The sequence below is a fragment of the Pygoscelis adeliae genome, unplaced genomic scaffold (assembly GCF_000699105.1).
Source record: "Pygoscelis adeliae isolate BGI_AS28 unplaced genomic scaffold, ASM69910v1 Scaffold155, whole genome shotgun sequence".
Lineage (NCBI taxonomy): Eukaryota > Metazoa > Chordata > Aves > Sphenisciformes > Spheniscidae > Pygoscelis > Pygoscelis adeliae.
Genome location: NW_008824932.1, coordinates 4,987,085 through 5,001,778, shown reverse-complemented (window position 1 = coordinate 5,001,778; position 14,694 = coordinate 4,987,085). Strand labels below are relative to the sequence as shown.

Here is a 14,694-nt window from a genome sequence, read left to right as displayed (position 1 = left end):
GGCACGTCCCCGTCCCCACCTGTCCCGGGGAACCGTTCCCTTTTGGTCCTAGTGGCCCACCGGGACAGGGCACACTTCTCGGTTCACTCTCCAGCGATCCCAGCTGCACGCTTCAGATCTGGCACGCCACACAGTCTTTTGAGGAGGGACTAATCCCTACCCTTGAACTGTACGAAAGAATTTAATCCCCTCCTGCTTCGGACAGCGTCCCACACGCAGGCCAGACTGGCTTTCCCGTTTGAAGTAAAAACCAACGTCTCGACTCTGCAAGGTGCCGAGTAGCTTCGGAGCTTACTCCTGCGAGAAGAAAGCAGCACGTAGAGAGGAGCACCCTGCCTTAGTCACCTGTCCTTCAAGGTGTGCAAACTGCGTTTCCAAAAAAGGCCGCAGCTAAAGCCACAGTGGGCTGGCAGCTTCGGCGTATGTTCACAGGGGCAGACAAACACCCCGCTTCCTCAGGTGATGTCCCCGTTTCCTCAGTGGATGTAGGTAATTCCACATTAGGGTCTCACGAGCTTTTCCTGACAGTACTCACCAGCTCCTCCGTTACTCATTTGCAGCCTCTTTTCAGGTTGGAAACCCTCTGGAGAAGGGCAGTGGCTTTGCTGGAGATACTTAACAGTGGGGCTTTTGGTACTCACTGCGCTTAGGTAAACGATAAAGAAAACCTTATACACTATGTTATTGCAAGCTCTGTCACAATGAGACGAGTTGAAGACAAGTAAGATGGAATAAAACGGGATTTTGGAATTGGATCTGTGTTCACCTCACTTGAACAAGTACACAGAAAACTCTTAAACGCATCCGAGAGAATCAACAAAAAAAAAAATCCAATAATCTAAATAAGCCATTTCATGGCATTTCACCATCTTGCTCTTTTGGTTGACTTAAAACCACCGTGTAAACCAGTCATGTTTTTCTATTATTTTGACGCAGAGTTTTTGCCCCTCTGCCAGTTGCATTTTACTATGTTCTACAAGAGCATACGATATAGGAGATGCATTTTTAGGCTGCTGCTGATAGGTTAAATATTGAATAGGTGTGTACATTCCCGTTCCACGCTTAGCTGACTCTAAGGCATTTGTCAGAAGTATCGTACTAATTAAAAATGAAAATGCAGATAAATTGCCTAATGTTACAAAGCAAATAAGACAGACCAAAGTATAAAGCAGCACATGCTGTAATTCTGCAATCATTTGTCTAGTGACTATAAGCACAAAAACAATTGGTTAATTATTCATAGGGGACCTAATCATGAAATTATGTGCGAAAAGGAATAGCTGAAACTGTTCATGAGTAAAAACACTCCTAAAGGCAACGGCCTTGTGCAGGTCCTTATAGTCCAAATTACCCTTACTATCGCATTCAGGAGCTTTGGATCTTGTGCAGGCCCAGTGAAGAAGTGAATTTTATCCTAAACAGCAGGCAGGACGTTAATAGCCACACAGAAAATTATGCAGGCTACGCTCGGAGGTCATCGGAATTAGAGCCATTTGGGGTGACCTGCCCCGGAATTAAATTCAGAACCCGTGATGTACAATGAGGAGACTTGCTCGCCCATCACCCTAGCACACCACGGCAACTAAAGGGGGGCAGATTTAGACTAGATATAAGGAAGACATTGTTTACGCTGAGGGTGGTGAATCACTGGCACAGGTTGCCCAGAGAGGTGGTGGATGCCCCATCCCTGGAAACATTCCAGGTCAGGCTGGACGGGGCTCTGAGCAACCTGATCTAGTTGAAGATGTCCCTGCCCACGGCAGGAGGGTTGGACTAGATGACCTTTAGAGGTCCCTTCCAACCCAAACCATTCTATGATTCTATGATCTGTATGGCTGGGAAGCAGGGAGGATGCCCGGCTCTAACTCATGGCAAATCCCCAGGGCAGTTATCAGATTCTTCTCTCTCCTTCACATCCCTCCGCATCAGGATTCCTGGAAGGTAACTAGTGGAAGAAAAAGACTGTGTAGCCTGAACCCTGATCTGCTGTTAAGAAATGCGGCTGTTTTTGGTTCATTTGCTGTTTTTCATAAGATGAGGAAAGAGATGCACAGGCCTAATACTGAAAACGTCTTTTGAACTGAATTTCATCTTCTGGTGTACACAGAGAACATCAAAAGGGAGAGACTAAAGGAAAACAAAACGGGCATCACTCATTTTATCACAATGGTGCTGTATTGTAAAAGTGGTATTTTTCAAGTGTACTTTAAATTCATTTGTGTACAGTAGAATTTCTGGAGTTGAAGTCCGCAATTCACATGCTAAAAACAGGTACAAGAATGAGAGAACAGAAAAGATGCTTAAACTCCAAACAGAGAGGGTGTTCAGCTGGGGCCTGCGAGCAGACCCGAGCTTGCAACTTCCTACAAAAGCAGTGCACCTGCCACGGGCCAGACCTGCTGCTCCAAGTGCCCTGCTTGTCATGTGCCGTCGTATCAGCAACTTCACGAGCTGTTGAACTCCTGCGGTGAGTTGGCCCTGACTGGCGGCCAAGCACCCACCCAGCCGCTTCCCCCGCCCCAAGCAGGACAGGAGAAAAAACAGGAGGAAAAAGAGCAAGAAAACTTGTGGGTTGAAATACAGGCAGGGAGATCGCTTACCAAGTACTGTTGTGCGCTAAACGGACTCAACTCAGGGAATTCAATTTCATTTATTGCCAATTAGCATAAATATTTAATTACCGATTCAGGTTTTGGGAAACAAGTTGACAAACCTTACACCACCTTTCCTCCCACCTTCCCAGGCTCAACTTCACTCCAGACTCCTCTCCGCCCCCTTGTTATCGCTGCAGGTTACACTCAGCCCCTTCAGTGAGGCAAGAGGTGGCGCGAAGCTTCTCAGAGGGGTGGGGATTCCCGGTACAAAGCCGTTTCTCTGTGCTGCGCCTTCCTTCTCGCTCTTCTCCTGTGCTCTGACATCGGTCCTCCATGGGCTGCAGTCCTTTTGAGGGAGGACCTGCTCTGGCACGGGTCCTCCAAGGGCTCCAGTCCCTTCGGGGGAGTGCCTGTTCCGCCATGGAGCACCTCTGCCTCCTCCTGACCGTGGATTTCTCAGATCAGAAAACTGCTTGAAGACTCATTCCCAGAATCGCATTACGATGCGCAACAAGTTTAAACAAAATTGTTTCAGGAATTCTTCCAGGGTAAAATCTTAACCAAACCACTCCTTCCTACTTTGGCTGGTACATAAGCACCAGAGAAACAAACAAGAAAAGCATCAAAACAGTCAAAACCCATAGAATTCTTACAGTCCATACATTTTTTGCCTGTGTTTAAGGCAAATTAAACAAACCTTTTATCCATCAACCCAAGTTGTTGTTTACGTGTTTGAAAAAGATGCCCCTAATGTTTTAAAGCACGCTATTGAGGACAAACTAAATTTGATCTGCGTGATGCCTTCTGCTCCTGGTACACAGCTGAAGATTGCCAGTCTACAATGACTGTGCAAGCTCTCTAGCACAGCACGCGAGACCACAACATCAACCCTCATCCATCCCTGAAGTATCACCACGATCCAAATTCAGGAAATAAACCACATCCGTCTGAGGAACGAACTTTCTGTTGTTCCACATGGACCACTGTAAATAACATCACTTCAGACTGACATCCCAGACGGAAGCCTGGCCTTGTCAGGTCTTACAAGCAATCCTTAAATAACTTCATTGCGTTCAGTTATGCCGTACATAGAAAAAGGCTGCAAATATGAGGACTTCAGTTCTAATGCTTTACATGTAATGGAACCCTCTGGGCAAGAAAGGGAAAAAAAAACAAACCATCCAAGGCCATGGGGAAGATTTGTAATGGGGAACAGTTGTTTGCAAGAAAAAGGATTGCGCCCAAGCCAGCTGTGAAGAGGGGCAGGTCAGGCAAGGACAGAGCAGATCTGCTTTCGCTCCGAAATGATAAAAAAATCTCTGACAACAACTCTGGTAAAAAAACTTCCCAGCAGGTGAAGCAATTGCTTCATCAAAATGGATCCCATTTCAGACATCAGCGGTTTAAACCAAACAAACAACAGAAACAGCCGTTGGAATTCTGCCCACCTCGAACAGCTGGAAAACTAGCCAGGTGGAGGAAAAATCACCATCAGCATTCAAACAGATACCGCTCCATATTTGTACCTAACAGCTTTCCCCTTTTCTAGTCAGTTCATCCAGATGTTCCAGAAGGTTCTGGAAGTTCAATTAGAGGTGATATTTTATGAGCGTAAATTAAAAAACAGCTCCACATTTATCATTCTAGAACGAATGTGCTGAACAAACATGGCTCCTCACTATAACGTAGACAGCCTTCAGCACCTAACACCACCTCGTAGCAAATCCCACCTTCTGCTTGACCACACGGTGCTCGACTGCTTCTCAAAGGACGACAGGCTTGAGCTTCATGGTGTTTGAAACGCCACATATTTTAACGTTTTCCACCGATTCAGTGAGGCAGAAATGCAAAACGCCGAGACAAAGTTCTAACCGATTTCCAAACAAACATTGCGGAGTAAGGTACCACGCTAATGACCAACCACTGCCTATCACCCCCGCGTGGTTTATAGAAAGGTTTGGAATGAAGCGCTCAAGCCCCAAACCGACATCATGTTCAGCTTGGTAAAACGAAGTTTCAGTACACAGAAAAGCGAGGTCTTTTTCAGAATTGAGAGTCTTCCACGCACTGCGTACAGATACCAGTCCTATTGTAGACAAATGTTCCTTCTTACACAATTCAGCACGATGAAGACAGAGGTGTTTTTGTTAGAGCGGAGATTAAACCTTCTCAGAGGCAGAAAGCAATTAACTCGGAGGGGAGTTGAAGAGATCTGTACTAGAAATGGCTACTCTGAGGCAGTTCCAACTGCAGCTTGTTAGATTTTTGCATACTGTATTTTAAAAACGCTAAAGCAAATCAGTGTTTCCAAATGTTCTAATTTTATTGTGCTTAAACATTTAAGCTGTATGCAAAAAGCGAAATACATGGAATAAATGGTACCAATGTTGCAGAACTTTTGGTCATACATAGACAGGCTGCACCTCTGCATATGTAACGTGTGCTTCCCGATGGTGATGTGCAGAAACTGAGAATTTAAGCATCCTGCCTAACGAAGTGCTTTATCACTGCAGTGCCTTCCAAATTAAACACATCCCTGATCATTTACCCTCTGTCCCACTCATTTCACTTACATAACCCAATTCAAAACTACATTGTTGTAAGCTAACCGCTCATTCTGGATTTCAGGTCTGTAGATGCATGTAGCGGTGAAAAAGGAATGAATAATGCATTTTTAATACAACCGGAAGCCTCGGCTCTAAACAGCAGCAAAACGGTTATCTGGATTCCTCCAACAGACACACTGCAATATACACATCCCTGGAATACCCCTGGCCCCCCTGCGGGAAAACATATGTGTCTACATAAGCATATACTTCAGGGCTGTTTTGAACCGCAAAGCTTTCCAGAATCACGGCCACTCTGACCTAAGCTCTGGTTTTTTCAAAATGCCGGACAAAATGGAAGTGGGAGGTTTGACCCTTGCACAGCAGATACCTTAAAGCTTTTACCAGAAGTTGCTGAATTACATTTTGTGCCGATGTAAATGAAAAATCTTAGCAAAACCAGTTGAGTTACGTTATCAACGTTATGGCTGACTTTAGCTCTTTAAGAACAACATGAGCCACCTGTTAATTGGGCAAAAGAATACACAATAGCCGCCTGGGCTGCAGAGCTGGGCACATACACACTTCGTTTAAAATACGGTTTTTAAAAGTCAGCAAACAGGTCATTCCGTACTCATCCGTGTTGTACAAATTCAGGAGCCATTCCTCAACTTGTTACTTGGGTAAGGAAAACACGGATTCGCAGAAGAGGCCCACCCACCGATAGGTCTTAAATGATCCCTGTAAGGAATAATTTGGGGAAGGCCCTAACCTAATCCAACGTTCTCCACTAAGGCAAGAACATTTACTGTTCACCTGCTCAGCAGCCCTTTAGGGATACTTGTTCAGCCTGCTCCAAAAAGACTAAAGGAGGAAATTCCGGAATATCCCTAGCCTATTAGAAAAGTTCGCTATCTATGTGTTTAGAAATCCTTTGCTTACATTCATTTTGCTGCACATCAGGCCAATTTCTTCTTGTCAGTGGGCAAAAGGGATGAACTTCTCACTGTTCTCATGCAGCAGGAGACTGCTATCGTATCTATACTCGATCTTCTCTTTTACTGCCCCAATTGCTTTACCATTCTGAGCACGTCATATAAACCAAAATACCCAAACCATGTTGAATTTGTACGGCAAACTGTCTTTCTCCAATTTCACAACCCTTGAAAGAGTAAATGGACATCAGTATTTAGTACAAGATTTAGACCCTTCAGGAAGCACGACACTCCTTCAGAAACAGTTCTACAACTGAAAGCTGAGAATTGTTAATATTTCCTTGCCCTCTGAAATCTGGTAACAAATAAGACGTTATCAACTTTTTTTTTTTTTTTTTATACATAGGAAACAATTAGTAGCTTATAATAAAACTGTAAAATGATTCTGTCCTCCGTGTCTGCACACTCCTTCGAGGAGCCACAGCACACAAACGGGAGTGTCTGTTAGCCAGCTGTTTGTGCTGAAGCGTGATTCACACTTAGTCACTCAGCGCTGAACAACAATTGTGACAACTCAGCAGTCACCCAATCAGAAGTGAAAACCAACTGCCGCACCCATTGCCATCACATCCCCACAACAGGAAAGGCAGCTGTACCTACGCTCTTCTTCAAGCCGTTCATTCCAGTTTCACTCAGATTTGCCGGGCAACCTTCCGACGCTGTACACCTATTCAGTCCCCTGGCCTGGATACAAGCAGGAGGTTTAAAGGTTCAACAGTTCTTTATATTTAACAGTATATACACCGGGCACATACGGGGATCATAATTGAAGACAGCGATGGATAACAAAAGAAAGTTACTTTTGTCTTGCAGGCATTTCCAATCATGTAATTGTTACGCAGGAGAAAAGACAAGTCATTTTGCCTTCATTTGGTCAGGATAACTATCTTGGACTAACAATGCTGACAGCTGCTTTGCTCTATCATCTGCAATTTAAGCTCCTTTATATATACACACATATTTTTATATATATATAAAAATAAAAACCAGGATGTTTGCCATAAAGACTGCTGACACAAAGACTTTACCTCTACCAGGTGTGCCCTCTTTCCTCTTTTCTCCTTTTTTAGCATAAGAGCTATCACAGCTGGGACTTTCTTCACCTCCATCAAAATAGTCTCCTAGCAAGGTCTGTTTCAATAAAGAAGTTCCTTCTCTCCCCAGACACATCGCTACTTTAATGAATCAATATTTAGGCTTTTTTCCTTATCTGCATATATGTGGTATGAACAAATTATATCTAATGATAAGAGTTAAAGTCTCCCTTTCACTTTCAAATAAAACCAAACCAATAAACCCAAAGGCAAAAAGCGGCCAGTCCCTTCGCTGCCTCCTGCTGCACCCTTTATACCAGTGGAGTTCTTGGAGTGATTCTGAAGGGGTACGTGAAAATAAACAAGGTGGCATTAGTCAAACTTTTAAAAAAACGGACCATGAAAATTCCGTTTTTCATTTTCACCAAACAAGCAAGCAAACCTCGTTTAAAGGTAGCCGTGGAAAACAGAGCGTCGGGCAGAATGACTTCTCTGAGAGGAGGCTGGTACAGCAGAATCGACATGCTCCCCCCCTAAACGCTTCCCCTAGGACCAAGATGTCCATTTAAGGGGGGCAGGACAGATTTTGATCTGTTACAGCCCGTATTGAGAACGCTATTTCCACCCACGCTCACCTCGCACAATCTGTCCTGCTGTGGTGTGGAACACGTATGAATACTGTTTTCTCAGTATTGTAAAGGGCATTTTTCCCCCCTCAGGAGAAGCGGTACTGCCAGGAAAAAAGCATACGTAGACAAGAATCTGTAATTTGCCTGTGCTTAAAGACAAGACAGAAGAGGGACAAGGATTTTAAACACACTGTTCTTTCACCACCTCTTAATTCTGGACTGCGAGAACCCCCTGTTTATTAGCAGTAAAATGTTAGGTCATTCAACCATTACATTTCAAGAATGCGCCTGTTAACAAGTCTGCTGATTCGGATTAATTAAGGGGGTGGAATTTCTGACACGGTACCTGATCACAGAGTTTAGAGGAAGTACCAGAAATCACAGCTCCGGCAAGAAAGGAATCAAACTTCAGATACTGAAATAGTTTCTACAAAACTGCTTTTTCTTCAAGAATCCTTACTTTATGTAGAGGTAGTCAGGCACTGAACAGTGTCAGAAAATGCGCAATGTGGAATACTCGTCTGTGCAGATCGCCCTTAATTTTTGTCCCTGAAGAGAGAAAGAGCAACAGAGCACGTGAGGAATTCATCTGCAACTTTCATCTACCATCGCCACTGCTCTGAAACCTAAACTGATGGGGGGGCTTTAATGGTAAAAATCCTACTAAGGAATCACTCTGTTAATAAACTTTCCAAAATACTTGTAAGTACCGGAACTTTCTGATAATCCAATCCCAAAACTTCCACTAAACTCAAAAGAAACAAAATTAGTCCCAACATAATCAATCTGCCCTGTGCTCAGTATCACAGGTCTTCGTTTCTAACAATATGGTGGCAGCTCTGTGATTTGCAATATATGCCTTATAATGACTATAATGAAAAAAAAAGACAGTTTTAAATGTAGAACAAAAATATTTATTTCAATTTTGTATACAAAAAAGACAAAACAGCCAAACAATTATTAGTACTGACAATTTTTGTGAATATTTAATGGCAGGTATTTCTAACCTCACCTTACAAAACCAAGTACTTTTAAAACTGTAATCACGTTTTTGATTTTACTTAGGTGTGGGTTTTTTCCCAACTGACTAGTGGCTAATCCAGTGGTTTTAAATAATTAAAATAACAGGGCTTAACAGACACAGAGAGTTACACTGAACCTTCTGCATTGGAAGATCAGTCCGAGGGACCAGTGCTACTTCCTCCTCATTTACATATCATCATTACCCACTGAGAAAAATATGCAAACTGTATGCAGTTTTTTTGATACCTGTTTTTAGCGAGCGTAGAAAAGTTAGCAGAGTATCTGCTCTTTTATTCTACGGCTACTGCATATATAGAAAACCAACCAAGACCGAGAACACAACAGAAATTAGCATTCCTTGCGTACGAAGCGCCTTAGAATCTGCCAGAAAACACTTTGCACAATATGAACAGTGTTCTTACACTACCTGAATGAGCATATCCAAAGTCACATGGCAGTCGTGTCTTTTGGCTCTCAGAACCTTGAGCCGCCTATCTGGCCTAAAAATATTGTGCTGCTTCTTGGCATAAAAATCGACGGTAGGCATAGGAAGGATGGTGAAAGTGAGACTGGCACAGGAGAGAAAGAACAGCTTGTGCATTTGTCAGCAAACAAAAGCTTAGTTACGACCAGAAGGCATACTCTTTATTTAAAGAACATAGTCAAAAAATTAATTTCAGGATTTTTTTCCTGTACAAAAAATAGAGCACGATGTTTTTACATTCAAACCTCAACTCCATAGAGAAGTAGACTTCATAAAGCACAGATTGGTGATCACACGTACCTGAAAAGAAAGCATTAAATCGCTCATCCTAATGCTCTACTAGTGCTGAAGAGATTCCAACAGTTCTGTGCCAAAGGCCAATAATCAAATTTTTCTTGTGCAATCACACCTCTTCAGGACTGAAAATAGTTACAGAGGAGCGTCCCCAATTTCAGAAGAACTTCTGCTATTATGAGGGAAAAAAGCCTGGGCAATGAGTAATTTTTGAGCGGTACTAGAACAAAAAACCTTCAGGTTCATTAGTTAACGTTACTGAATAGGCAGATGTGCCCCAAGCAGGCCAGCCACCGTGCGACAAGCAGCGAGTGGAGGGTCTGTCCAACGTGACAGCTGAGCTCTCTGGTCTCCTGTCAACTACTCTAGAGTTGGGTAGAGAAGTTCTTTCTAGAAAATGAAGAATTCAAGGTAGCCTATAGTTAGGCAAGGTCTCCACAAGGCTGCAAACTCTTACTGCTGCTACTGGACGTCAAATGAGATACACAGAGAAACAGCAGAATTTCTAAAGCTGCATGAAGAGCATATACATCATACAACTTCCGAGCCTTCTTAAAAAGGGAAATAGATGCTTTGAAAAAGTGTAAGTTACTAAATAAATATATTCCTTGTATGGCACATCCACCTCCCTTTCCATAAAACTCCTAACGAATTATTTCAACTCTAAAGGGAAGCATTTTATTTAAAACATAAATATTAAGAAAGGCTTTAGGAAATAATAAGCAGTTACAACCCATTTTTATCACATACAACCTCTAGATAAAATGGCATGTTTTAAGGAAGACTGCAACACTAGAGGTTGTATTAAATAACTCCTTAGGGTAAGGACAGCTGCAACTATTTTTCACCCAGTTTGCAAGACTGCTCAAAAGCTTAAGCGTAGACTGATATGATCTAGCTGTCGTCATCAAAGCAATCTTTTCAAGTGACATTTCACATGCCAATCCCAAAACCAGTCAGTCATCAGAGACAAACAGAGACAAGTTTGTAAGGAAAAATTGCATGGTTTTACAATTGTATAAAAAAAAAGTAATTTTTTTTCATCTGTGATGGATGAAGAAAACCTGTTGTCCGAGAATACCAGCAGTCAAAAAGCCGAGGAATTCTTGAAGCTGCACAAAAGAACTTAAGAAAAAAAGACAATTTGGTAAAACCATCAGTCGTCTTCCATATTTAAGGTGCATTAAGACGAAGACTGCCAAAGATCACATTTTGATTCCTATCTCACACTTTTTATGCAAGTTCCAGTTTTGAGCCTGGACTCTCAAAATCCTCTGCAGTTTTGCAACTAGTAGTAAAAAAAATTGGAAAAATATTACAAACAAACCTGCATATTACAAGTAAATCTGCAAATATTTTGGTAACTCTGAATAGCACTTTACAATTTCCACCACACCTGCCAATTTCATTGTCTCTCAAACCTACGAAGCCTTTGCCGCCGCCTTTCCTCTTCTGAATGCTGCTCAGGTGGAAACCAAAAACCATAGGGTCGCCGCTCGTTAGTATACGTTGCTCCACCAAAATCTACAAGACACAATGAAAAACAACTGTTATTTTGTTCTGTAATATGAGAAAAATGCACATATATCCCGTAATCCAAAACATCACAACACAAAGGAAAGAGGGAGTTGAATGTTTCCAATTCTGATCGTTTCAGGGCAATCACAACTTCCAGCAACTGCTCTTAAAGACACTGAAATAAAAAAAACAAAACCGAAACAAACATCACCAACAAAAAAACCAAACCAACAAACCGCAACCAAAAGAACACCCAAACATCTAACACGCATTAATCTGGGAGGTCACACTTTTCACGATCCCTACTTTGTATAGTAAACTCCAGATTGTTAAAACTATTTAAACGTCCTCAGGAGTTACTTCTGGCAAAATCAGCTTTTGTTTTTGCTTTCAGTACTGCGGTCCCACATGTGCTGACCCATACCAGATGCACATACAACTCCCATCCTCAGTTGGCAGCAAGCGATTTCACAAATAAGCTACACGTGGCAGCTCCGCTAGAGAGAACTGTAAGGAATTTAATCGAGCAGAAACAGCACACCAAACCCGAAGGTTCTCTGCCCTGGCACCCCAAGAGCAGACACGAACAGGCTATTCCAGCAGCTCCTCAGAATTCACAGTAAGTCACCGCGCAAAGAAACGGTTAAAAGGTTGTGGTTACACACCACCTCAACCGAAGGGCTCTGGGAAACAAAAATGAGAGGCTGCCTTCTGAGCACAGGTACGGTGTTAAGGGTAAGCAAATCAGCTTTAAAGATAACACAACAGCCTCTGTAACAGTCAGTATTTTTCAAGCTTTCACCTCAGGATCTCAGTTAAATTAGCAAAAGTGAATATGGAAAACCCAAAGTAGGTATTGTACTGCTATGTTCATTTTCAAGATGAATTTCAAACACAGCTGTATCCTGCAGCAGAAATTGTTTGTAGCAAACACCTAAGGCCTGTTTTACGTGACGTGGAGTCAGGAGGTCCGACTTAGGAAGAGGCTCTGGTAGTTTCTGATCCAATTACAAAAGCATTTTAGTTTGTAGAGTACTCACCAATAAATGTATGGCTTTGTGAAAATATTAGAACGTGTTCATCATTTTCCTTCTGTGTTTGCCAAGAAGTCAAACTCTTGGAAAATGCTTCCAGAGATAACTATAGCTGCTCAAACTCTGAGAGGCAGCAATATTAACATAAATGTTTCTAAAATGAGAGGCACCCTTTAAAAGGATTTTTCAAATTCCTATTAACATACAGGAAATGAATTTCATGTATATTTTAGTATTTTACCTTCAGCTTGTCCCTGTGTCTCAACTTGCTAGAGACAAATTTGAAAAATATTTAAGCTGTTACTCTGCCTCTGAAAACACTACGTCATTATTTGACAAATAAGGTTCAAAATATTAGAGAAAGCTAACATGTATTGGAAGTCAGAGAGCTTGGCACAGGTAACTAACTGCAATGCTTCTCAATTTTTTTTTAAATCCAAGAGCAATCTCCTTGTCTAAAAAAAAAAAAAAAAATATAATCTGCAGCACGGGCAGAATGGTTTTCTTTAACAAAAAGAATATTAACCTGAACTGAATCTTCATTTACTACATTTATTTTCCCTCATTTTACTTTGTTTCTTATACAAGGAGGTTTGTTTGAAAAGAAAAAAGAGTTGTTTTACTGTGTCCTATTGACCACAAGCTGAGAAAAAGCACTGCCTTACAATATTTTGTAACCCAACGAACATTCATTTAGAAATTAAAAAACCCAGTAACTTCAAATTGGAAGGCATAAAGCAAGGTGGTCAGTGGACATCAGATCCCTTCATAATAGTGCAGAAATATGTCTAGACAAAAAAGTTAAAAGGCCTGAGAAAGCTCAATCAGTCCTTTAAAGTCAACATTTATGAACTGTAGACACATACTGGAATACCAACGAATGTATATGTATTTATCTTGGTCATCATCAATGAGTAAGTTAAGAAATTGTTAAACCACACTGAATTCATTGTAACATTCTCAATGATGTCGTCATGGCAAGAAAATTTCTAAGGAAAATCACTGAGTCTTAATTTTTTTTTAATGGTATGTAATACCTGGGGTGAATAAATGGAAAAGAAAATCAGCAAGTAAAGGGCTTTTCACAGCATTTATATAATAATACAACACCAACTAAAATGCCTAGTATTTTCTTCGTATTTTGACTTTTGATGGGTATATTTTAAATATAAATATTAACAATAGCTTAAAGATATAAATTTTGATATATGAGGAGTAAAATAGTCAAAACCCTGATCGTACAAATGGCTGCACCGTACAGGGTCGAAACTGCATTGTAATGCTGAAGTTTGATACGGATTTTTTTTAAATCATCACAATTAAGAAAGCATTTGCATTTTTAAAAAATTCTTTTCTGTAGTGACATTGTCAAATATCAAGGTTTCTCATTAAAACATTTCTTTTTCTATCTAGCATCCTTGGCTAGTTTTTATTTAAGAAACCAGATGCCACTTATACAGTTAAGACAAGTATTGGCAGCGTCCCCATAAAATACGTGCAACACTTCAAATATAAATGTGCTTTAATAACCACTAGAAATAGAAAGACGTTATAAAAAAGATGCAAAATGCTCCTTTATATGTTGTCCCAAATATAAAAGACTGACAATGCATTCTGAAAAGCTTTCTGTTCAAGAAAAGATATTATTTTACATCAAACAACATGGTGAGGAGTGAAGTTGTCTGAATGTGAAGGTTTAAATACATGTATTTATATATGTATGTATATATTTAAGTTATCCTCTTACCCAAAATAGTTCCCTGACACCCTTTTTTGTTAAATTGCAATAAAAATATTAATGAAATAACACCTTTATCTAACCAAAATATTTATAAGCCACAGTGTTCCGAAATGGTAATTTGGCCACTGTTACTACTGAAACACCACCTGGCCGCCTGCGCAAGAAACGAACACAATCTTTTCAACACATCAGCGAAAAACTTCAAGACTAAAGGATTTTAAGACCGTATTTAAAGTTTTTAAAACACTGCAATAACACCAGGCGATAGACAAAACCAAAGGATATAGTACAAAAATGTTACAACAAAACACTCGCCCGTACATAGCATATTTTAAAATTAATTTTATTGTGAACTAGGACTGTGTTCTGTGAATATGGAAGACCGAGACCCTCCACACCTTTCCTGTCACTCGGGGGGGGGTGTTGGTTACTAAAGTTTACAATTATAGGATTTGGGACCAAAACAAGAAAATCACTGTAACTGCAACTGGTTTAACTAAACCTGTATTAGCGTAATACAAACAAAGCTTTAATAACCTTAAATGTTTTCATCCGCATGTTAAATAAATATGCTTATCATGCCTAAAATACTTACTGTGGTTAGGCATTACAGCACATTACTCGGAACCTACGGTCCCCCACAGGCATAACGTATAACGCTTTAAGCACTGGTTCAAAGGTTACTCAGGATGTCAAAATCAGAAATTTGATTAATCACAGACACACAGCCCGAAATGAAGGCGACAGCCCTGACTGTCCTTCCTTTTTAACATACTTTTTCCCCCCACTGTGAATGAGCAAG

At 41.0% G+C, this 14,694-nt stretch overlaps 1 protein-coding gene across 1 annotated transcript in view; it reads right to left on the bottom strand.

Annotated features, from left to right (window-relative positions):
- Positions 1-10,302: 10,302 nt before the first annotated feature.
- Positions 10,303-14,694, bottom strand: part of RHBDD1 (rhomboid domain containing 1) — a 46,215-nt gene continuing 41,823 nt past the window's right edge. Inside the window, exon 6 of the mRNA XM_009325061.1 lies at positions 10,303-11,123. Within this exon, the coding sequence (XP_009323336.1) occupies positions 11,005-11,123 (119 nt within the window). The 3' untranslated portion in view covers positions 10,303-11,004. The remainder of the gene's footprint in view (positions 11,124-14,694) is intronic.